General features: G+C 38.8%; 1 protein-coding gene across 2 annotated transcripts in view; it reads right to left on the minus strand.

Moving 5' to 3' along the window:
* The window catches only part of ago4 (argonaute RISC component 4), a 71,969-nt gene that overhangs the window by 24,673 nt on the left and 20,632 nt on the right, over positions 1-26,664 (minus strand). The window contains exons 4-13 of one of the 2 annotated variants that reach the window (XM_080211415.1): positions 25,146-25,327; positions 23,124-23,260; positions 16,957-17,091; positions 15,455-15,542; positions 13,994-14,141; positions 13,019-13,138; positions 11,605-11,733; positions 1,794-1,927; positions 1,168-1,352; positions 73-232 (exon numbers count right to left, since the gene is read on the minus strand). In XM_080211415.1, coding sequence (XP_080067541.1) covers positions 73-232; positions 1,168-1,352; positions 1,794-1,927; positions 11,605-11,733; positions 13,019-13,138; positions 13,994-14,141; positions 15,455-15,542; positions 16,957-17,091; positions 23,124-23,260; positions 25,146-25,327 — 1,418 coding nt within the window. Of the gene's footprint in view, positions 1-72; positions 233-1,167; positions 1,353-1,793; positions 1,928-11,550; positions 11,734-13,018; positions 13,139-13,993; positions 14,142-15,454; positions 15,543-16,956; positions 17,092-23,123; positions 23,261-25,145; positions 25,328-26,664 lie in introns of both variants that reach the window. The other variant, XM_080211414.1, reaches the window with a different exon arrangement.

A 26,664-nucleotide genomic window follows, 5' to 3' on the forward strand; every position in this document is an offset into this window, starting at 1 on the left:
ATGTTGGCATCCATAAGTCGCTTCCCTAAAGCGCTGACAATTGGAAAAAAGTGCAAAATTGAATTTACTCACCGTTGATGAGGTACAAGGACGTTATTGATGCCACCGAGTTTTGCGTTGATCTTTAAGCAGAGGTTTGATAATGTCTGTGGTGATGTTTTGACTACATTCTTCACCTGAACACATTGTGTTGCCATTCCCAATAGTGTGTCACCTACACGTTTCACTTCAGCTAGGACAGAAAAGCAAGTTTGGAAATACTATGGGTTCCCAAATAGGAAAAGATCTAAATTCTGCTCCTGCTGACATGAACGTTTATGAAAATTATATTCAAAAATATAATCCAAATTATTGTTTTGACAGCTCATCTGAACAAATCTATTTTTGCTGGGAATTTTCACATTAGATTATTCAACAGTACAAAAGTAAAAGTAGATTTTTCATTTTACAAAGCATAACCTTCCAATCAGGGTTATGGAAAAATCAAGCAGCGATATTTCAGAGAGATTGCTACCCACTCTATGAAGCAAATGGTCTAAGAGAAAAAAAATTAGCCCATTAGTAAAAGATTAATTTATCGTGATCTTTAACCTGTAAACAAATACTCAAATTATGAATTTCAAATTATGAAATTTCTTGACAATAACATTTCAAATTGTTCTCATTTTTGTTCCCACTTCTCCTAATAGCTGGTACAAAAGGGTGGGTCAACATCAGCATTAGAAATTTGCTGAAAAACTGCTTCAGCTGGCTTTTAGGAGGCACAGATGCAACATTTAATGTACTCCAGTCTATGGATTTCCCTCCTGTGAAGAAGTCCATTTCTTTCAAAATTACTTAAGATAGGAAACTCGGTTTGCAGAATTTCAAAATGTGAACTTAAATCCCCATCACCTGTGTCACAATTAAAACTTTGGATAACTCAAAACATTTCTTACAAGTGCACTATAAAAATGACCAAGACTGAAATGTTTCACATTTAGAGGAACCCAAAGATCTAGAAAAGCTGAACATTGATATGAACTAATGGATGGTTTCAGCATTTACAGTGTGGCTGCTAAAATAGTTAATTTCCATATTTAGTCCTCATTGACATCCAGAGTACACCCTCAGTACAAACTTTGGAAAGATATATTGCAAGGAAAAACACATTCATATTTCACATACCATATACAGGAGTTTTTCCAGGCAGAATGACCACAATCAACTGCAGACCAACATAGGTCATCTTCAAGTGTTTAAACATGGGTTCTACACTGTCGGCACCTTGAGCATATTTACAGAAACATGGCTGCCCCTGAATAGGCATTCCTGCGTCTTTTGAAATCTTACGCAACTGGTCAGTAAAATTTCTGAAGAGAAAAGCAAAAAAGCAAGGAACATAATTAAAGCTATTTATTTGGTGCTCCGCATCTGTACCTATACATGTTAAGTGGCATTGATCAAACAAATCCATTCCCACCTACACATAGCACTAAGTGACTGAACTTCAACCAACCAGTTTCAATGTGATGCCTTTGCCCTCAGATATCTGGCACAAGTTCACAAGCATTTCAAAGATACAACATTTGTCATTTAAAAAAATAACAAACAATAAAAAGGACAATAATCAGGAGTATATTTTCAATTGTTTAAACCAATTATGCAAACTAAAAAAAAATACAGAAAACCTTGGATTGAAAAAAAGTTAACCTAGATTAATGAGAAATTTTCCAGCTCAATAATTGGCACCAGTGCTCTCCAACAAACAGAAGCAAATAAACTATAGATTAAAAAAGGGACAAGCTGCTTACTTTAAAACTTCCTCCCGGCACTGTTTCTGTGGTGCAAAGCAGGCAACTGCCCAGACTTTGATTTCAATGCCAGCATAGAACTGTTTGCCTCTCATGTCCCATACCCCTTGGTTTGGGGTAGCGACAGTCTTATTCTGAAATAAATGCACAGGGGTTGGGAAGGTGAAAAGAAACCTGTTAAAGACCGACAATCAACAATTACCTCTGTTTCTTTGCACTATTCCCACTCTGAAACCCATGTCCAACAATGTGGAATTGAAAAGCTTAGACCAGTCTTTATAGTACCCAGAATTGTGGGTATAGTCAAATATCTGTAGAAGTTAACTAATCATGATTTCCAACAGGAATGGGCACAAAGTGCTTCCTTACTTAGTTCTGGAGTGCCAATAATGAGGCAGGTAAGCAAACTTAAATTATGCTTGAAACCAAGTCCACAGGCATTAAACTGAATATTGTGATAACAAGATATCCATTCCCAAAATCATTATATGGTGCAAAGTTTTGAGCATATTTCTAGTTGCTTCCCAGAGGGAAGTAGAATCTGTGCAAAGAAAAGGGGAAAAAAATTAGCTAAATTTAAGCAGGATTGTGATTGGATTTAATTCATTTTCCAAAAAGCTTACATCTTAAATATAAACTACTCTAAACACTTCCAAGTGAATATATTCATCCTGCAAATGAATTGATAACAAAGCCCATGGATCTCTGCAAACAAATCCAATTTGGCTTAAAGCATCCAATAATTTTATAGCAAATCCTGGGCAACAAGGGTGGATTCTAGCTTTTGGAAAATAGTCCTCATCCTTCAAATGAATTACCCTCCCACAACCATGGGATAAATTCCCAAATCCAATCATGGATTTAAAAAACCATGAGGACACAGTCCTTTTGATAGACTTCAGTTAAATGCAACTGTCTATTCCTGCACACTAACTGCAACCCCACATGGCCATCTTCATTATTTTGGATCACGGGGGCAAAGTAATGCAAGGTTAGGAAACAAAATTCCAGTGTCCATTCCCCTAGCAGGGGAGATTTATCTTCAGACAACTGGCAAAGAATTCTGCAATGTTAATAATTAATAAAACGAGCTTGTGAACTACAAACGTAGCTTACCAGTAGTTAATACAAGCAATGTTAAAAGTTTTAAATCAATGAAAATAAATATACTGGAAGGACAAAGACAGAAAAGTACAGACAATGCCTTCAGAGGATGCAGAATTTATGTAACAGCCATTTGATTAAGGGATAGTTTTCAACTTCCAAACGGTTTCTGTCCGACTGCTTAATATTCACTTGCTATGGACAACTTCAACAGTATCATCTTTCATGATAAGAGAAAAAGTTTCAAGATCAAAGACAATAACAAACAGCACTGATCAAACTGTAAATCTACTCGTCAAGTTTAAATAACTGCAGCTCTAAACATTATCAATTGACTGAACACCCAATTGCTTTAACTTATGGAATCAACTCAAAATGCTTTTTTGCAGCTCTCCTGCACTTTCTGCATCAGCAAATTATGCAGTTAATTAATACACAGTTGTGGCCAGAGTCCTATACTACGTATGTGAACTGAAAATCTATTTCTCTTAGCCTCTTGGTTCTCCCTACATTATCAAAGTCCAAGTTGGCTTGTGGAGCTCGAGTGTCTTGAAACTGTAAAGTCAAAGGAGATCACAAAGAGAACAAACTTGCAAAAGTATATTTACTGTCCTGATGTATTTCCACACTGCTACTGCCACTTTTCTCACTCACCAGCACAAGAAAATTCAAATCACTGGTTTAATTACTACTAATAACTGTGGATCCCAAAGAAAGTTATTAGCAGATCATGCTTCTAAAATCTGCATGTGGAGATGCTGGCGTTGGACTGGGGTAAACACAGTAAGAGGTCTGACAACACCAGGTTTAAGTCCAATCAGTAATCTGTAAACTGTCTGTGCTGTTATATGCTCTGTCTGAGGCCAGAACTCTCCATTCGCCCGACGAAGGGGCAAACCCCGAAAGCTTGCGAGTTTAGTATCAAATAAATCGGTTGGACTTAAAAAAGTTGGACTTAAACCTGGTGTTGTCAGACTTCTTACTCTAAAATCTGCTCCACTGCACAATAGTATGACCAATCTTTGATCTCAGAATGGGAACGTTGATTTTATCTCCATTTCTCTCAATTCATTAAGTGTCAAAATAATCTAACAATCTCAGGCATGAATATAATCAATGACTGAACATCCCCAGCCCCCTGAGTAGAGGATTCCAAAGATACCTGACACTATCAGTGAAAAGTTTTTAATATCAATCCCAAGACAATAATGTCTAGTCTGGAACCTAATCTGATTTTTCAACTGACCCATTACCACATCCCTTTTAAGATGTCAGATTAAGTTGTCTATAGTTTCCCATTTTCTCTCTCCCTCTTACTTGATTAGTAGGGCTATATTTGCTGTCTTCCAATCCATTGGAACTGTTGTTAAATCTAGGGAATTTTGGAAGATTAAAACTAACATATCTAGTATTTCTGCAGCCGTCTCTTATAACCTGAGCAAGTAAGCCATCAGGTTCAGAAGGTTTGTCGACTTTTCTTCCCTTTAATTTTTCCAGTACTTTTTTTTAAAGCATATTAGCAACATTTAGTTATTCACTCTCATTAGACATTAAACACAAAATCTGTGTGCTTAATGACAATGCATTAAATGCATTGTTAGCAATGCTAACAATAGCTAACCCAATGCTGTTACACCCTACTGTAATTACACTTAGTCTGGCATCTTTAAAAGGATGTGGTGACGGGCAGTTGAAAAATCATTAGGCATAGTCAGCACTCAAACGAAATGAAAGTTACGTTTGCCAAATCTTTGATTGTTTTATGAGTAACTGCAGGATTGTTGAAGGGGAGCCAATGAATAGTCTATAAGGATCTTGTAAAAGCACCTGGTAAGATACCATGCAAGATTGGGGCTCATGGAGTTGGGAGCCATGTAATTTCTCCCGCCATTGCCTTTAAGGAGACTCACACTCACTTTCGATAGTTTCTTATTTTTTTTTAATATGTGTTGCAAGAGCGGAGATCAGAAACAAATCAGAGGGGTTTATAAGACATTTAGCTGCAGCTCAAGGACATGTGGCATGGTAGCACAGTGTTTGGCACTGTTGCCACAGTGCCAGGGACGTGGGTCCAAATCCAGCCTTCGGTCACTGTCTGTGTGGAGTTTGCTTGTTCTCCCTACGTCTGTGTGGGTTTGCTCCAGTTTCCTCCCACAGTCCAAAGATGTGCAGTTAGATTGACTGACCATGCTAACCTGACCCTGTCAGGGGGATTAGCAGGGTAAATATGTGGGGGTTATGGGAATAGGGCCTGGGTGGAATTCTAGTTAATGCAGACTCAATGGGCTGAATGGCCTCCTTCTGTACTGTAGGGATTCTATGATTCTATATGTATCTTACTTATTAGTGTAGAGAATAATCCCCAGGGTTAAGTCAAAGACATGCTAGGAGAGACTTAAAGCTTTATTGAAGGAGTCTATAAAACAATAGTCAAAATGCTTTCCCTTGATGGAAATTCAGCAACTGTAACCTTAAGCATCAGCTTTATCAAAAACAAAGAGAGGCTGGGAGGTTTTTTTTCAAAAAAATAGAATGTGCATTATGGCAAGCATCACTAGGTCTCTCAGCTGTGCACCTGAAGAGCAAGTGTAGGATCACATAACATAGTAGATTGACGCAATGAGCTGAATGGTCTATTCTTTGAAAGCGCCAACTAATTGCTTCGGCATTTTGACACAGACCTACAAATTTTCAAATATGCACCCCATTCCCCTCCGAAAGTCATGACTCACTTCAAATAGTGCATTCAAGATCATAGTTTGCTCCATGAGTTGTCTTCATTCAATTTGAGAAATTTTGAAAATTTTAAATTTGCATGTCCCAGCAGAAACAGCTTTATTGTGTCTAAACACTTAATTTTGAACATTTCTATTCATTCATTCTTTTAGTTTTCAGACTTAGCTCAGATGACTGGAACAGTGTGAAAAAGACCATGGTTGTGGGTTTAATCACACGACTGACCACTAACATAGAATATTCTTAGAGGTCTCGACTGATTAGATGCAGAGGTCATTTCCCCTGGCTGGGGTGTCAAGAACCAAGAATGATAATCTCAGGATTAGGGTCCAGCCATTTAGACAAAATAAATTTATTCAGAGGATACTGAATTCTTGGTATTCCACCCAACAGGGTTGCGAAAAGACAGTGATTGACTTGTTTTAGATAGGTAGTTTTTTGGATAATGAAAGAATCAAGGAATATAGAGATGGAGCAGAAAAGGGGGAGATGAATTAGAAGTTCAGCCATGATCTTATTGCATGGTGGAGCATGACTGATGGGGCTATAAAACCTACTACAGCTCCATATATATCCTTAACCTTCTATGCTTCAAGAAAAATTCCAGTTTCCAGAGTCTCCCCCAGACACCCTGCCATAAAGGAGGTTCCTCATTGTTGGCTTAATTCTATTATATCTGGTCAATAAACCATTTCAGTTTAAGTTTATTTATGTGTCACAGGTAGGCTTACATCAACAGTGCAATGAAGTTACTGTGGAAAATCCCCTAGTCGCCACACCCTGGTGCCTGTTCGAGTACACCGAGGGAGAATTCAGCATTGCCAATACACCTAAGCAGCACGTCTTTCAGACTGTGGGAGGAAACCACTGCGGCTGGAGAAAATCCACGCAGACATGGGGAAAACGTGCAAACCACACATAGACAGTGACCCAAGCTGGGAATGAAACCTGGGTCCCTAGCACTGTAGGGCTTCAGTGCTAACTACTGTGCCACCCTGAGACTTGTACACAAGACTAAAAACACTTAGGTCTGTTTGAAAAAGAGCTCCCTTTTCTCAAAGGAAGGACTTAGTATCATAAATTTAACTGCTTTTCACAAGTTCCACTTCTGGTCCAGAAGTGGGACCAGTTAACTTCTGGACCAGAAGTTAACTGGTCCCACAGGGGAGTTCATTGCTTTCCAAGTATAGTGATGTTAGCAAAAAAATACATACATCAAGATGCAATCAATAAATTTAAAGAAATGGTGGAAGGAAATTTAACCAAGTCAAATTTCAAGGAAAAGTCTTGGTCTGATGCAAAGCATATTTAATGCTGTGTGTCTAGTCTTTCACTGCAAGAATATAGAAGTGAAAGTAGAGAAAGTGACCACCCAGCTTATATTCCTTTTACCAGCATAACCTCGAATTTTGACGCTAAACAAATTAATCCAGCATTCTCTGGAAGCTTTTGACAGAATGAAAACTTATGGTTCAAGACAGAATAATGACACATGTAACTAATTATGAGACAAGACATCCAACTATTTATACAAGTTAGAATCTAAGACTCGTGTGTTTAATGGAAACATGTTTTATAAATCTACCAGAAACTGTCATAAAAATTCAATTGGCTGAAACAGCTTGAACTTAAAAGAAAACAAATCTGTCCACAAGTAGGAAGCAATGCACAAGCAACAGCTGAAAAAGTCAAAGATGGCCACGAGGGCTGGGTAGTCAAAAGGACTAAGTTTTTAAACTGGGCTTTGCACAATGCAATTTGTGCAATTTGTTTATTTCCCACTTAAGCTAAGATACATGGATGGCAATGTAGGAATGAGAAATGAATGATAACTGAAGAAATATGTATTTATAAATGAAATCTCCATCAAGCACTTCACACACATATAGGAAGAAGGGTTCAACTTGAAAATCCTACTTAGTCCCGCTGAGCTTTTTGAATTTTGTTTTCAACAATTATATGGCTACACAAGAGAGCTGCAACTTAAGCGGCTTGTTTAGCTCTCATGGCTATCAAAGAGAAACACTACAGTAGATATAGCTCAGTTTTTGTTTCCAGGTGCTTGAGCCAACTGGTAGATTCAGATGGTCATCTTTAGAATGGTTTCAGAGTGTATTAAAACAGAGGCATACTCCTCCCAATTCAGGAAATACTACCTACAAATACTTATTTCAAAATATTAATGGGGGTGGTCATGTGATGTAAGCACAGGAGTGGTTGCATTTTCACGAGCTCTGGCATTAATCATATTTTAATTAGTTTTTTAAAATCCTGATGTACAACCCACAATTATCCAATCCTGATGTGCATAATCAATGCTGTGTTCCTAGAAGATCCTGGCTAAATTTTAGCAAAGGGGAGCAAAGTCAAGTCCAGAAAATCATTGTCTGATCGAGGTGGTAGATCAGCCAGGGTGGCCATTTTGCTGGCGAGCAGGCCTACGCTTCAGTGATGTTGTCAGCATCGAGCTGGTGATTGTCCCAGCTCCCCGGTACACATTTCAGTGGCTTCTTTTAATGAACTGCGAGATATCCTAAGGAGAATAATGTAGTGGAAAATCCCATCAATGTAAAGAGCAGTTTCCTTGGTGAAGATTCAACTTCAGTTTGTAAAAGCCTTGCTGTATGGTGTGTCATACATCCTTGATGACTTGGGGAGATGGGGCCGGAGAAAACAGCATCAGTGCTTTCGGTTTCCTGAGGGGTGATGGGGATGAACTCCCCAGCTGAATTGAGAAGTGGCTGCCATGCTTTCACTTGATTTGAGAGCTGGGCATCTCTTTCAACTAAGCATATGGTATCCGGTCTTTAAGGAATGTGATCTGTCAAAGACTCCACCCACTGGTCCTAATGTTATCTTGCCCTCTTTGTTCCTCAAGGAGGGTTGGAGATGGCTAGACATAACAGGTCCTTGCATCCGCCAGGGCCTAGGCTTTTCTTTGCTAGGGCTTTGAGATTATATAGTAGAGGTACAGAGGCTTTGGTGAGACTCTAGATGTTGTTCGATGAGCTTTTTAACTTCCATGGATGATTATATTATCCTGCAGTTCATCTTTAACCTGAATTTTGTACCCTAAGATCATAATCCTGATTCAGTGATTGTCTTTTATCCTGACAAGGGTGTATTACATATGAGCCCAGGGGCATGTCACCCGAGATCCTATTACACTGCAAAAATCAGGATTATCTATTTTTTTTGATGGTATTCATCCACTGGCATGCTCTGACAGTGGAACAAAGGAAGCGGTAGCTTAATTGTTTGTGGGTCTTCTCCATTGGGGAGCATATAGAATTGGTTGTATGACATGATGATTGTGCGGTATTTACCTGATTTGTTTTTTTTCTTTTTGTGCGTTGCAATCCTTGCATTTACACTGAGGGACTACAACTTTTGGTACCCTTCACTTTATTTTTTTGATAAGTAATGCACAGCAGGGTGTTATATGGATGGTTTGGTGCAGAGATGGTCGATAGGTTGTTATAACTTCTCGTTGTGGTTAAGGTAAGTCCCCCATTAGAACTATTGTGGTCATGTTTCTCTTTCGTATTTTTACTAATTTGGGATTCGGGAATTCTTGCTTTATTTCCTGAGAAAGTACGACTGATCATGTACCCTAGAAAAGGCTGGCCTTTTTTAAAATCATTGGTGTCTCTTGTGTTATTAGAGTAGGGGAACTATGTTATGGTGCATGCCTGGGAGTAACTGACCTATCCTTGAATGTGTGGCCACGTTAGGTTGATCTTCTATTTTGATTTGGCTATGCAGGTGGTGGCAATAGTTGTTTGACTGCTTGGCTCATGGAAGGGACTATCCAGTTGTTGGGGTTTCTCTCATTTGCAGGGGAGGGTAATGGGTGTAATCTCACCAATAGCGAGGTCTAAATGGCACGTTTGGGATACCTAGAGTAGAGGATAATTTGCTTTGTTCAATGTATAGGGGTGATGAGAGTATTTTTGGCCTGTTGGCCTTTATTTCAGGGTGTCATTGAGCAGGTTAGGCGAGTAGTGGCTTAATTGTCCGGGTCAGGGGGAAGGTATGTGGGACAGGGGAGTTGGTTGCCCTCCTCCAAGACGTTCCCTTTTGGGGGCTTCTGGACCGCTTTCTCTCCAGAGACTTGGGTCCCCAGGGGATGTAATGTCCTGTTGGTAGTGGGGCCTGAGTACAAGTCTGGGGGATATGATTCAGTAATGTTGGAGTCCCCTTTCACTTGGAGGTTACATCACCTCCTCCAAGTGTTCTTATGTGGAGACTTCCAGTCTGTCCATCTTCTATGTTTGGGCTCCCCTTTGGGGGCAGTGTGCTGTTCCTGCTGAGATGGCACTGTTCTGTTTTTGGTATCTTTTTGCAAAAATGTGCGAGCGTGGAGAGAGTTTATCTGAGATCTACTGGATAATCCTGATGCTCCTCTGTCTCTCTGGGCCTTTCATTCTTCATTTGAGTTGGTGGGGTGTTGAAAAAGCCCTTACTGGTTACACTTAACCCTGGAGAGAGTTTCCATTGTCTTGTTGGGAGCGAGGTACCCCAAGATAGCTTGTTGATGGGTGTCTTGATGATTCTTCTCCATTTTAGTGGGGCTTCTTTGGAGGAAAATGGTTCAAGTTTTCCAGTAATAGGAAGACTAATTGGTGCCTCTTATGTAGCTGGTGAATGGTGTGTGTGTGTGTGTGTGTGTGTGGGGGGGGGGGGTAGAGTTTGTTAGGTGGCAAGCCTAGGCGAGGTCAATGAATCCTTGGCTTACTGGTTTCTGTATCTAAGAGCATATACTGCCATGCCACATTTTTGTACCGGTATTCTGGTGTTCCCTTTTCCTGGTTATCTTTTCATTGCTCGGAGGTTCTGGCATGTTGAGTTAGGCCTGGTTGATTACATATTATCCTACAAGAGATCACGTATGGTGTAGTTCTGCCTCAGTTATCCTTTGGAGGAGGGTGCGCACTATGGGGCCACGTTCTCATGATCATATCCTGTGATCTCTTTGCATCCTTTATCCATACGAGAGGCGACTCTGACAACAACAATTACAACGATTGATAATTGGAATAATTTGTATGAATATTTGCTGGTCTTTTCTGAATGTTCATATGGAATGATGGCCACTCTGTACTGTACCACAGCTTGGGGGATTTGTTGAGTTTTGTGGCAAATGAAAAGCTTAATTCTTTAAACAAATTACACTAAGTGCTAAAATGGTAGCGACCAATTGTGTGACCAGGATTATATTTGCAGCTTCAATTGCTAAGTGAGAAATGTTATGTGCACATATAAAAATGAAAACACAGACACCTTTAAACCAGTTTTTAGTGCTGATAGATCTTCCATTTTTAAATTCAGATGGAAAAATAAAATATTTCAAACCTGAAATTGGATGCTACCTTATGTTGAGAATAAAAAGTCTCCTCTGGAGCACTGTGTTTTTCAATCAGTTAATTTTATGTTAAACTTTAAACAAGCTTCAATTGTCAAAGATGACTATTTCTCTCCCATATCCATAACCACTCCACTTTCTGATGGAAAGAATATTGATTTAGCTGTCATTTTTCACAGCAATGTAGAATTTTTAGCCAATGCAAATTGCTGAGTTTCTGTTTGGGCACCGAAATTAGTTATACATTTGAAACACTTAAAAAAGCTAATGTATAGAAAATACTTCACAGGAAAATTTTACCACCAACATATTTTCTCTCAGAGATAATCTCCTCGGCTTTGTCTCCACGAGGAAGAAAGGAAACTTAAGTACAACATGAAATCTATTTTGAACAGTACTTTGGACACTGTCAAATATAGCAGAGCAGCAGCTTCCAAATGAAGCAAGGATTTTAACTTGCCAGATTAAACAGTTGCTGGTAAATACTTTTGCTTAAAATAGTTTTGCTGTATAGCTCATACATATTGCGTAGCAGTGTGCTATATCACTTACTTCAAGTCCTGTGCATTCACAATTCCAGCTGCTTCCGTCCAACATCAGACTTACCCTGCCTCCATACTGGAGCATCGGTGCAGGCAGCACCCGACCTGTAACCTCAGTCATTTCATTATGAACGACAATACCAAACTCCTTTAAATATGGATCTGGCCCGCCAATCATACTGTTACTCTTCACCTTTGAAAAAGAAAACAAGTATTCCAAAAGTTACTTTCCAAGACATATTTTAATGATAGGAGGTTTAAAATGCTATTTTAATGCAAACTTTTACAGGATAATAGGTGTACTTCAAGCCATTTTCATAATTTGACAAAAAATACAGCTCAGTAGCCTTCATGAGGCTCAATTAAGGACATTTTAGCAACAAATTGCATATCAATTAGATGGAAGGGACAAGTGACCACAGGAAACACATATTCTGGCTGTATTTTCTGATTTTACACAACAAAAAAAGTGTTGATTTATAGTGGCTCAGATTTCCAGATTTACAAAATGGAATAAAATAATTTCACTAGAGTTTGCTTGAACAGTCTTCTGCTTTGCAAAGAGTAAGTTCACCATAACTGTGGGTACAAGTGATACAGTGCTGGATATTCAGTAGTACTAGCCATCAATCATGAACAGCAAATATAGGTGCTACCCAGTTAATTGTTCAAATTTGAAGGATTTTACTCAGAGGAAATCATTGTGTATACCAAATATGAAATGTCACATTTTTACATGATGCTTAAACGAGAATGGCAAGCAACATAGTAAAAGACAAACAAATAAAAGCTTGTAAACAGAAAGCGCACAATTTTCTGAAACACAGTTGTGTTTTAGCCATCAATTAACACAGTTCTTGTTTTTTTTAAAATCAAGTGATCTGCAGTCCTAGGAGTTCCTGAAATTAAGCAATTCAGAAAGATACACCCTCCATATTTGACTGTGTTGTGGCAATCTTCACTTGAATCTTATTCAGAATGGTTACTGGATAAAAACTGCTTCCCTTTTAAAAAGATCAAAGCAGAAGAATCTCAAGCTATCACAAAGTTTAATTCTCTCTCTCCCCCCCCTCCCAGATACTGGCAGACTTCCAACAAAATCAAGGTACCATATGCGAGGCAAGTGCCATTCTCAACCATGGTCACACAGGCACACTTTCCAACAGAAATCAAAATTACAGGCAGGAATCTTGAATGATCATTTCCCCATCCCTAACTCAGGATCACGAGGCCAAATATTCTAACCATTACACTAATTGGAGATCAGCTAATTCAGAGACAAAGGGGCAACTGAACAACTCTCCCATCTTCATGCTTCAGTGTAAACAAATTTCTTCAAATTCAGTAAGTCAAAAAAAGGTGTTTATTTTCCATTAGCTGCAAAAGATTCTGTTTTTAACATGAGCTTAGCTCTAGGTGAATTTGCACCATATCACTTAAAAACGATAATCCAAACTTTAAATTTTGCTCTCATTTACCAGACGACTAATCTCCTCTTGTCGGTCGGGCGCTGATCGTGCTGTTGCTTTGATCATTGTTGATGTTTGATTGTCTGTTAATTTCTTGATACAACGCTGCCCGGCTACAATGTTACATACCTAGAAATGGAAATTGACACAATAAATGCATATATTTAGAAGTTTATTGTTTTTAGCATGCCTTACAAAACCAGGTTATAATATGCATAGATGTTAAATGGGTATCTTTCCCTCAATTGATCTAAATGGGTAATATTTACGATGTGAATGTAGAGAAGGGAGAACACAAGATATTGGGCAATTGCTTGTGGCTCTGAACTACTAGAATGATAGAATGGTTACAGCAGACAGTACAGGAGTCCACTCGGCCTATCTAGTCTCCCTTAGCTCTGTGCAGGAACAATTTAGCTACTTCTATTCTCCTGCCCTTTCCTGTAACACTCATTTCCTTTTGTATTTCAGATGCTTCTTCAATTGCCACAACTAAATCTGCTTCCACCATCTCACTCAGTACATTACATATCTGAGAGATGAGGGTTTGGAAAGAAGTTTCTCAAGTCAACTTTGGTTCTTTTGTCAACGCTCCAAATCTGTCTCTTCTGTTTCTTGACCGTTTTTACTGACACACAGTAATGACATTTTCTTCCCCTTCTACTACCAGACTGAAACAACGGCTAGAATCATAGAATCCCTACAGTGCAGAAGGCCATTTTGCCCATTAAGCCTGCACTGAGGACAATCCCACCCAGACACTATCCCTGTAATCCCACATATTTACCCTGCTAGTCCCCCTGATATTACAGAGGCAATTAACAATGGCTCATCAACCTACTCTGCACATTTATGTGCAAAGGTAACGTTAAACAAAATCTTTTAATAGTTCATGGGAAACATGGAAGCTTGCAGGTGACTCAATAATTGAACTTCATTACAATTTCTCATTTTAATATACAAATCCCTCCATTTTAATCTTACCTCAAGTGGCAGATAGGTGTGCTTCTGCTCTTGTCCCACCTGTAAACAAGGTAGGTGAGGATACTTAAGCTGCAAATTGTATTTTTGTTTGAAATACTGTGCCACTGTACATTCCATTGCTTGCCCATTTTCCAGTTGCAGAGGAAACCTGGTGAGGCCAATAATTGAAAACCATGAGGAACTGCCAGGTTGTCAATACAAAGAAAGAGTGCAAAAAGATGGATTCAAAAGTGTTTACATGTGCAGACATCAATGATGCAAAGAACGAATTACAAAACAACAATATCAAAAGGCATTTCGGCTGGAATCGGTACATCTTAAAATCCTCAAATGGAAGAGGAAAAATAAATCCATGAATGAATTTCAATTCAGGATTCCAACATAAAAAGAAAAACGGTCAGAAAAGCATTCTATAAATTCATCTTCCAAACTACCCGTGTTAATTTGATTAATCTTTGTATGATAGACAGAAGTCCCCATAGTATTATACTGCCTTTGTTATAAGCTCCAGTTATTTCATGCTTAACGCTATGTCCAATGATGTAACTGTTAGGGGACCCAAAGTTTTCTGACCCACACAATTCCTAATCACCATCTAATCTTCTAAAACAAGATCTTGCCTCTCTGCTAATAAAGGGGTGGGCCATTTAAAACTGAGATGATGAGATTTTTTCACTCAGTGGACAGTAAATCTTTGGAATTTTCTACTCCAAATGGCTGTGGAGGCTCAGGTCATTGAGCATATTAAAGAATGAGATTGATAAATTTCCAGGGAGTAAAGAAATGAAGAGACATGGAGATAGTGCCAGATAGTGGCCTCAAGGTATAGAAGGTCAGCCATGATTTAACTGAATGGCAAAGTAGAGTCAAGCAGCCAAATTGCTTCCTCCTATTTCCCAAGCTTCTACTGTTCTTACATTATCCTTCACAATCAAGGCTCCCTTTCTTTTCCATTCTGCTTGCATTTTCAAAACATTGTGGGTGACCAGGAATACTTGTTTCCCCAACCACGGTCACCCTGTAACCATATCTCAGCTACCCAAATTGCTGTTCAACTTGTACAAGTTGTAAGTTTTCTGCTTAGTGGATGAAGTAAGTGAAGTCAGCATTAATTACATAAAAGGCAATTAAGATTTATACTTCCAAAAATTGTACTGACTGAAATTAGTAGCCATGAAGCAAAGATGCTCACGAGAACATTTTATACATGTTTCCACGAAAAGAATATGGATTTATGTGCAAGGGCTTACAGTGAGGAATTTAACCCTGCACCACTAATACTTCAGCATCTTATGATCACTATATTCTAATAGAGCATCCCAGGTTATTACCTAATAGACTTAATCAGTATTTCACAAAAGTGTAATGTCCACATGTTTAGTACTCAAATTTTCAGTAGTTCGTTCAACTTTGTTGCACTGGTGCTGGAAGTATGGATATTACACGGGAGAGCATACTCACGTCTGGTGACTGGCCGGCCGTCGGGTGACATTGCATACTCTGTATTTCCTTTTCATTTGTCCACAGTGAGTTACCTCCACTTTCAGACCTAATAACAAACAGAACATAAGAACGTAAGAAATAGGAGCAGCCCTTCGAGCCTGCCCTGCCATTCAATAAGATCATGGCTCATCTGAAGTGGATCAGTTCCACTTACCCACTTTCTCCCCAAAACCCTCAATTCCCTTGCCTATCAAAAACCTATCTACCCGTGACTTAAATATATTTAGCGAGGTAGCCTCCACCACTTCAATGGGCAGGGAATTCCAGAGACTCACCACCCTTTGAGTGAAGAAGTTCCTCTTCAACTCTGATCTAAACTGTTCCCCCCTCCCCCCCCCCCCACTATCTTGAGGCTGTGCCCTCTCGTCCTGCTATCCTTTTTAAGCGGGAAGAATCTCTCTACCTCTACCCTATCCATCCCCTTCATTATCTTATACGTCTCTTTAAGATCCCCCCTCATCCTTCTAAACTCCAACGAGTACAGACCTAGTCTATAAACAGAACAGGTCAATACGAGTTGCAGAAAGCAGGACTAGCATTTGTTACAAATTTTCATTATATTTATCTTTTGTTGCTTGCGGCATAAGAATTGTATTTGCAAATTCCTAGAAAGATCAAGATATTTTGAAAGATAGAACTTCGAGTACAAAAAACTTAAGCATGCACTTGGACTGTGCTGGTTGGTGGCGTTATTGTATGTCCACAGCAGCATATTATAAGTTTATAGCACAACTGCAAAAAGTACAGAAGGGAAATGGTGTATGATAACCCTCACATTTCTATGATAATTGAAACTCTGATATTTACAAAAGATAGCAGCTTTTTGTTCTAAATGTTGAACCCAATTTAGAAACAAGTATACTGAGGGATGTGAAAGTACATATTCCATCCTGTTTCTAAAAAAACAGTTACAGCAAACTAATTAAATTGAGGGAATTAGATGATTTTATTAAGGATGCCATTAGTTGTTATGCAGTATAAACTCTTACTTTGTATTTCAAAGCATGGCATTCATGTAAACAATTGTCCATTTCTTTGTTTATGCAATTCATTGGAGTCATGAGTTTTTTTATAACTGCTGAGAAATAGCAATTCACACAACTTTAAAAATATATTAAATATATTTTAGAATAGACATTCACGGTTCAAATTTGATTTTTAAATATAAAGTGAACAGATCACAAGAATATACATCATAAACAGAAAATTGGAACATGTGGAACTAATTGAGGATTTAGCAATCTTAAGCGTTGATAGTTGGCAATCGTACCACAATGATGTGTTTCTATTAACTACTAAAAAACGTCTTGGTTCACTGGATTTCAATAGTCCAAATACTGAAATTACAAATAATTGAGTTTAAAGAAAGAGTTTCATAAAAATTAGACCACTTTTCCATAAACAGCTGAACATTCTCTATTGCAGCAATTACAAAATTGCTTCTTAGTGTTCAACATTACCTCTTATTTCTTTGGTAAACTTTACACGCTGAGAGTCAGTTAATGGTTTGGTTTGCTCATTGATGTTCTGAACATCTAGCACCTCACACATGAATTCAATGACTGGCTGAGCTCTGTAAAACGCAGTTGCAGATACTGAAAGATATAAGATAAATCATCAGTTTCCAAAAATCAGTTCAGGCTTCAAATTCCCTGCAGTTCTCTCCCAGCACTTTGCAACCACTGATACCCTTCAGGTGGTAGGAGTGTGGTGCAAGCTCTGAAATTTCATGAGCAAAAGGTTAAATTGAAAATGTAAGCAACAAGGAGAGTGCATTCTCTCACCTTTCCTTCTCCTCTCCTTGCTGGACAAAATATTTATAGGATAAAACCAACCTGCAACTTCTTCAACAGTCAAATTCAGAACTGATGAAATGTAGGTAAAATTATTCAAAGTTTCAGGGCACTCTCTCATGCTGAAAAACTAGATTAAAAATATACATATACACTTCAAAGTGTCAAGATATTTCTTAGTTTACATAATTCCTTCTATACAAGTTATACTTGGTACACAAAGTACAAGCTGTGCATTAATTTTTAGGATGCAAAGATTTATTGTGTGGCAAAAGAAAACTCAGTACACTAACACCGCTTTTAAAAAAAGTAATTGTACATTTGGCTCCTGAGTAAAAAACACTTGCGCATGTTTGTGCATTTCATGACCACTGGATTTAAGTACATGATTGGCTGTAAAGTGCTTTGAGATCTGCAGTCACTTTTATGTCACAAGCTAAGACAAATATATATACCATGGAGCATTTCAGATCACTGCACAAAGCATCCACAATTCATGCACACAATATTCTCTCAGATTTTGCAGTAAAGATAACAGCGAGGCAGTGGTCAGAGCAAATTGGATAGAAAGTTCCAGTGACTGCACATGTACAGTTAAACAAAAATCAGAAGTTGATATCCAAACTGCACTGCTCCTCCAGAAGTTACACTATAAATCGGTATCATGCTGGAGTACTCAGCTTGAAACACATGGAATGGTTTCATATCGTGATGGGTCCATAATAGGTACCCACTGGATTTACCAGAAAAAAAGCTATGGCTTGCCCATTCCTGTATCAGTACATTTTGTAATGATGCATCAAGTTAATTGTTGATGAACAACCTCTGTGATACCAAAAGTTAAGAGATGCTTCTTATTTCTTAAGATTTTTAAATAATAAAAAATTAAGTACATTTCACTTTTCTCGTTTCATCTCAATTCCATCATTCTTCCCCTCCATTTTGCCATTTATACACTTTTTGGAATTGAACTATTCTAATTTGCACTTCCTAGTTCAGACACAGCATGCTGCATTAAGGTTCTTTAATCTAATTGGTTAAGAAGCAAAGTTTGTTTGGTCTGTTTACTCAGGTCTCAGATTTCGTGTAGAGGGCGCCACATAGTTTTTGCACTATTGTCATTGGCTTGCTGCTGTAAGTGATGCATTCTAGTCACTGACTTCATTATCCTCCCTCCCTGGCCCAACTGCAATGCTAAAACAAGATTGTTTGCAACCTTAGTGCTATATTTAACCCAAAGACATATGGGTGTCATTACCAGAACTGCCTATTCCTACCTCCGCAACACAGCCAATCTCTCTCTCAGCTCTTCCAACGAAACATTCACCCATGCTTTTGTTATGAACTTTTTAAATAGTAGAGATAGCCCATTCGGATCCTCCGGCCTTCTCCACCATTTGATAAGATAACGGCTGATCTGTTTGAGATCAAATTCCACATTTCCATCTATCACAATAACCTCTGATTCCTTTGCCTAACAAGGATCTCTCTACCCCCACCTTAAAAATTGTTCCATGACCCACCCCCACCACAGAACAACTCTATGGGGGTGGGGGACCACAGGATGACTATGGTGGGGCAGACCACAGGATAACTCTACGGAGAGAGGGCAGACCACAGAATAATTTTAAGGTTGGGGAGAGTCACAGAATAATTTTAAGTTAAGGATGAGTCATAGAATAATTTTATGACCCACTCCATCTTAAAAGTTATTCTATGACCCACCCCCACCACCTGAGGCAGAGATTTCCAAAGTCATACAACCCTCAAAAAATTCTCCTAATCTCTGTCCTAAAAGTGCAACATCTAATTTTAATTAAGCAATACTTCAATTTTAAAATCACAAAGACAGTTTTCAAATTCCTCCATGGCTTCATCCCTCCTTATGAAAGGGAAAAAAGACTTGCATTTATATAGCACTTTTCACAACCACCAACCATATCAAAGTGCACTAAAGCCAATTAAATACTTTTGGAACTGCAGTTCATGTTGTAATGTACTCCTGCTCCTATTTCTTATGTCTTAAACATGGCAGCTAATTTGTACACAGCAATCTCTCAAATATATTTTGAGAAATAATGCCATTGGACCTTTTAGATCCATCCATGCAAGACTCCCTTAGTACTGCACTGGAATATCAAGCTTGATTTTTGTGCTCAATTCCTGGATTTGGACTTGAACCAACAACCCTGCAATTAATGACAAGCATGCTGCTAGCAGAGCCATAGTTGATGTAACTTGTTTAATTAACTTCTAATTTGCTTCAGCTCCACAACTCCAAGTTCAAGTACCCCTGCTTTTAACTGTTCCACTATCAATGGGTGTGCATTCAGCTGCCAAGGCAGTAAGCTCTAGAATTTCATTCTTAAACTTTTCAGCCTATGGGCACACCTTAAAACCTACCTCTTTGATCATCTGCCTTAACCTTCTGGCTTGACATCAATCTTGCTGTGAAGCACTTTGGACATTTTGTCACATTAAAGGCATTATAAATACAAGTTAGTGCAATGATTAGAAAGCCAAATATCAAGTTCTAATGGAAAAGCGCAGAGTCTCTGGGCAAGTGTAACAAACAGTTGGTGACAGTTTGCCTGCTGCTGATAGTAAAATCTAGACCAACAACACTAAAAAAAACCACTGCAGGTTTAAAACCTTCAATAAGTGATCGATTTGATGAAAAAGGATATATGGCCTCAAGAGTGACTTGGATTTAAGGATGCTGAGGGATATTACTACATGAGGAATTAATGATAGCCTCAGACATACTAGTTTAGGGAAAGAGTTGCTGTTTTCATTTATATAAGCAGCTTAAAAAATGAGTCTTAGGATAAAAGTTGCACTTTACTTGAGATTATTATCCTTGGTATGATTTTCTACATTTTTCTGATATAGTTAAATTTTCCTGTTATACAACTAAGGGCACAGTATTCAAGATTTTGTACTTTTATTGCTGTTTTCATTTATATAAGCAGCTTAAAAAATGAGTCTTAGGATAAAAGTTGCACTTTACTTGAGATTATTATCCTTGGTATGATTTTCTACATTTTTCTGATATAGTTAAATTTTCCTGTTATACAACTAAGGGCACAGTATTCAAGATTTTGTACTTTTATGAGCACCTTTTTTGAAATAGGATGTGCAGGGATTGGGGGGCGGGGGGGGGGGGGGGGGTGGGGGGCGGCAGGGGCAGGCAAGCAAGAATTTGAACATAGCGCTGTCCAACATTTGCCCTCATTCAATCTTAGATTATAAAATTATACTATTTTCCACCTGTAGGACTTGGATATTTGGTATTGAACTGACCATTGTTCTCACCTTTGTGATTATCTGCTATAAACAGCATTACACCGCGCTGCCTTTTTAAGCTTGCTGTCAAAATTTCTTTTTAAAGATTAGTTCATAGGCTATTCCAAATTATACCTGTATCTGGCCTGACAATAAGGAAATGTGTTCCACCTATCGTTTTAGACACTCAGCAGCCAATAGGCTTGCTTAAACCTTTTAATCAAATAATTTCCTAGATTTGATGACAACATGGAAATAAAAAGGTAAGACACAAAACTCACTCATATTTTGGGAAACAAATATTATATAACTTATACTGCGTTAACCCAATGAAAGGAATGAAACAAAATTGAGAAATGAATATTTAGAACTTTTAATCAAGGGATTAAAGTTGAAAGCATTCATCAACTATAAATATGCAACAGAATCTGTGTATTTGTGCAAGTTTTAAAAAAATGTGCATTCCATTGGATTAGATTAGAACTTAAGCAAAATATTTTGATCCCAGATATAACTCAATTTTCCATGTAATTCTGAAACACGAGTTTCTCAACAAGGAACAGAGGGAAGGGTTTTAACAGTCATTCACTAGTTTAATGAATTTGGTGACACATGTATAGGCAAACACCACATTTACAAAAGAAGTGGAAAGTATGTATGTATGTTTACATGTATGTTTTCAGCACAAAATATGCTTTTTCTGGATGGTAACCCACTACAAAACAGGATAAAGACAACCAATGCATTAATAAACTCTTGCTCCCAAAAATCAATGCAAAATAAGGCCCCGAATTTGCCATTTCTGGTTCTCTATCCTGAACTATAAAGGCTGTCAATGACTTGCTGAGTACTTCTGAACATCAAAAAGCAGCAGTTAAGCAGTAATTTGGATTCTGCACTCTTCTGTTTGATTATTCAGAGAACCCTCAGAAACAAAGATTACAAAATAGAAACATTGTCCATTTAAAAACATTTGGTTACAGTAATAAGATTCAAGTATAGGGCTTGGGATGTTTTGTTACAATTGTATAGGGCGTTGGTGAGGCCACACCTGGAATAGTATGTGCAGTTTTGGTGTCCTTACCGGAGGAAGGATGTCCTTGCTATATAAGGAGTACAGCAAATGTTTACCAGGCTGATTCCTGGGATGGCAGGTCTGTCATATGAGGTCAGACTAAATCGCTTAAGATACTCACTGGAGTTTAGAAGAGTGTGAGAGGGAATCTCATACAAACTTTTAAAATTCTAACAGGGTTAGACAGGATAGACTCAAAGAATATTCCCAATCGTGGGAGAGACTGGAACTACAGGTCATAGTTTGAGGATAAGGGGTAAACCTTTTAGAAAAGAGGTGAGGAGAAATTTCTTTACCTAGAGGGTGGTGAGTGTATAGAATTCACTACTACAGAAATGTAGTAGAGGCCAAAACATTGTCTGATTATTTCAAGAAAATATTAGATATAGCTCTAGGGGCTAAAGGAATTAAAGGGTGTGTTGGGGGGAGGGAGCGGGGTAGTGGGGAGATCGGGATATTGAATTTGACGATCAGCCATGATCAAAATGAATGGCGGAGCAGGTACGAAGGGCCAAATTCCTGCAGCCTATTCCTGCTTTTAGTTTCTATGTTTCTATGAGATGACCAATTGTTTCACTGAAAAGGAGATTAAATGGACCAGAAGGTTTATTCGTGCAAATCTATTTTGTGATCATGTCCAATGCTCTTGAAACATTTAGCACCAACCTGGATCAGCCAATATTGCTGGAGATGTACTAAAATTTAATCCTTTCTCAGTAAATCTGTTTTCAAATGCAAATTAAAAAAGTCTTTACAAGGATAGATCTCAGAGATAGACTTCTAAGACAGAATGATCTGTAGCCTCACTTACTGCAGTATACTGTATATGTCACTTTTAACAATATGTTGTCATAGTTTTTCATGGATCATAGAATCCTACAGTGCAGGAGGTTGTTATCTGGCTCATCGATTCTGCACTGACCACTATCCCACCCAGGCCCTATGCCCATAACCCCATGCATACTAAGGGGCAATTTAGCATGGCAAATCCATCTAACTTGCATATCTTTTGATTTGTTGTAATTGTAGCTTTAAGATATTATTTCCCCCACTGGAGCCGCATATAGTATCATATTCTAATCTGTGCTCTTAGTTTTCTCCTCCAGTTAGCTTTTTACAATGCTGAAGAGAGACACATCAACAAAGCTGTAATGATTCTCAGTTTCCAATGGAAACTCAAGACATAACTGAATTAAAAAATTGTGGTATAACAGGGCCTCAAACAGAAAATAATTTTTATTTTTGCATCATCTAATAAAACAAGTTAGCTCAGCTAGATTTAATGTTTTTACAAACCCCATTGTACTGATCATTTGATTCCCTTGCCTGTCATGTGTTGCAGTTGATTGCAAAATATATTGCATTGAATCCCTTCATAATATTACCTTATTGGATTTTATAATGAGAATTTATAAGTCAGGAAAAAAAAATCAAAAACGTTTTAAGATCAAGGTAATAAGTATGTGCAACTTACCATCAATGTTTAACATCATATTCCACATGGCAGGTCGAACAGACTGATGGAAACCAAACCAGACCTCTCTACCTCCACCCAATGGGTGGTAGTAACCCTCTGGAGGAGAGAAGAAGGAACGACCCACTGGGGTATACCTAAGGGGAGGGTGGGGAAGGGAAGATAGTAAGACTCTAGAATTTTTGTTTTAAAAAGAAACTAACCTTTACAATTTTGCTTGCCAAAAGACATTTAGATAGCAGTGATTCAGCCTGAAACTTCAATGACCTAAGAGACATTTCAACGTAGCCTACCGTCTTTCTCAAAGCCATTTCTCATAACGGGAGGAAACAAATTCCCCAAAAAATTTCTCAGGTTTATATACCGTGTCTGATGAAAAGTAGGAGGAACTGCGAATTCAGAGAATGCAACACAAACTACAAGGTTGGTAGGGAAAACTGCAAATAGGTAAAGACAAACAGGATAGACCATTCAGCATTGCAAACCTGTTCAATTAAAATCATGGATCGGGATCACAACTCCATATCCCTTGCCTTAAAAATTGATCTCAAATCTTGTAAACTTCACATGACCAAGCATCACAGCTTTGAGGGGGAGTTCCAGATTTTCACTAACCTTTTTGTTGGAAAAAGCACTTCTTGATCCCACTCCTAAATAACCTAATTTTAAGATTACCTTCTCTTGTCCCAGATTAAATTTAATATGGATTAGTGTAAAATACTATATATCTGGAAATAAAATATTGACATATTCAACAAATAATGTGGAAACAGCTACAGATACATTTAAAAGAAACCCAGTAATATTAGTAGGCCTGGCACACGTCATTGTTTTCCAAGGTTATGTATTGGTATGATCATGATGGCGATGACAACGATGACGATATGCAATCTGGCACAATCGGATGCAATGAAAGCAGGTTTGCCAATAGAATTACTGAAGTTGAATGGTCAACTGCCAGTAGGTCTCACCTTAGCTAATGGAGGCCAATGATCCAGAGGCAATGGATTGGACATCAGATAACATAGGTACAAGCACAGTTGTTTGCTGCAATACAAATCTGCTCCCTGCCTTTTTTTGGATGCATAATCTTGCTTTGATTATTTCACATTTGAGCCCTAATCAACCGTCACCACAGGTATCCAGTCACTGTGTGGGGGCAATCTTACCAAAAAAAATTCGAAGTCCAAGACGAGCATGAAAACAGGAAAGTTTCTGATCCATTTTGTGGACGAGTCCAAATCTGCTATCTTAGTCACTTTGACTGGAAAAAAACCCCCTCAAAATGGTTTCTCATCTGTAGCGGGTGAGAGTGGTGCTTAAACTGCCTGAAAGCTGAGAGCAGTAGAGGCACAATTATGCATGCGCAGGTCTCTAGCAGCAGAGGCCTGTCACTCAGCCTCTGCTGTTGTTAGCCAGCTTCACACATAGTAACTCACAGCTACCACAGGGGCCCGCAGCCTATCAGCTGGTTCACCATGTTCTTTGGGGAAAGAAATCTGCTGTCCTTACCTGATCTGATCTAAATGCGACTCCAAGTCCACAGAAACGTGGTTGACTCAAGTGTTTTGAAACGGCTGGGCAAACCACTCAATTCAAGGGCAGTTGGGTTGGCAATAACTGCTGGGCCAGCCAGCAATGTCCACATCCCATGAATAACAAAGGCTACTAGCTGTTCCATTATTGTGGATATTAATCTTTGAACTCTTCCATTGTCCTCCTAGTTTCAAATTTTGATGAAAAGTATATACCTGATGTGAATCCATTTTCTAATTTTAGTAAGCTGTCAGCCTTACTATGCATTTCCAACTGATTACATCATTTACAGTTATTTTCCCCTCCATCTTTCTGTCAAGGCTGGTTCTAAAGTTGCTAAAAATGCAAACTTATATGCACACTATTTAAAAGACACGAATAACATGCACTTGTGGGCTGTCACAAAGGTCCAATGGGGCACATTTTTCACAAAAGCAGAATTCAGGGTTTAATCTGAAAACAGAGTAAAAACGCATCAGCACTTACCTCATTGAGGGAAGATGCCGTGTGACAACATCGAGTGCCTGTACACAATCCTCAGGAACTTCACTAAGACGCCCTGCCAAAGCTTCCAACAGCAACTGCAGACTGACAACGGAGACCCATTGTATAGAAACCTTGAAGGTCTGATCTTTGCCTTCCCCAGGAAGGGTCACTTCCAAGTCAACCTATAATAAAATTCAAAATCATTACAGACTTCTTTCTTTATACTCTTAGCCATGAAGTATTGTAGCATACAACACATGATATACAGTGCAGAGAAAGTTGTCCTGGGACATCTTATTATTGACTCAGGACCCTATGAAGTCTCATGGCATCAGGTCAAATATAGGCAACAAAACCTCCTGCTGATAACCCCATCTCCCCCTACCACCACCACTGCCATTGGCAGTCGCAACGGTGGCGGCGGGGGAGGGGGGGTGGGGGTAAGGGTACAGAATGTATTCAGGGTGGGGAACTTCACTGTCCCTCACCAAGAATGGATCAATAACACCAGCCCAGATACTCAAGTCCAGAAGGAAATAGCTAACAGACAGTGTTTAATCGCAAATGGTGAGGAAACAAACAAGGAAAAACCTACTTGACCTCATCCTCACCAACCTGCCTGTCACAGGTCCATTTGCCCTTGACAGTATTGGCAGAAGCTCCATCTTCACACTGAAGATATCCATCATCACGTTATGTGGCACTACCATTGTGCTAAAATGGAATTCATTTCGAACAGATCTAGCAACACAAAACTGGGCAATCATAAGGCACTGTGGGTCATCAGCAATGATGTGGAGATGCCGGCGTTGGACTGGGGTAAACACAGTAAGTAGTCTCAACACCAGGTTAAAGTCCAAACAATTTCATTGATAGTAAACTCAAGTTTTCAGGGTTTGCCCCTTAGTCAGGTGAATGGAGCGTTCTGGCCTCAGACAGAGCATATAACAGCACACACAGTTCACCAGATTACTGATTAGAATGCAAGTCTTTACAACTGATCTGCTATTCAAGTCTTAAAGATGCAGACAACATGACTGGAAAGGGCATTAGGCATACGTTAGAGATGTGCATTGTCTCCAGACAGTACAGTAAGTGAGGTTTTGCAAACCCAGGCAAGTCATGGGGGTTACAGATAGCAAGATCCATCTGTAACCCCCATGACTTGCCTGGGTTTGCAAAATCTCACTGTACTGTACTGTCTGGAGACAATACACATCTCCGTAACCTATGCCTAATGCCCTTTCCACTCACATTGTCTGCATCTTTAAGACTTGAATAGCAGATCAGTCGTAAAGACTTGCATTCTAATCAGTAATCTGGTGAACTGTGTGTGCTGTTATATGCTCCGTCTGAGGCCAGAACTCTCCATTCACCTAAGGGGCAAACCCTGAAAGCTTGTGAGTTTACTACCAAAGAAATTGGTTGGACTTTAACCTGGTGTTGAGAGACTTCTTATTGGGTCATCAGCAATAGCAGAATTGTACTCAGTCTGTAACCTCATGACTAATAGGTTGAA

The sequence above is a fragment of the Carcharhinus amblyrhynchos genome, chromosome 24, assembly GCF_965287045.1.
Source record: "Carcharhinus amblyrhynchos chromosome 24, sCarAmb.v2.hapA, whole genome shotgun sequence".
Lineage (NCBI taxonomy): Eukaryota > Metazoa > Chordata > Chondrichthyes > Carcharhiniformes > Carcharhinidae > Carcharhinus > Carcharhinus amblyrhynchos.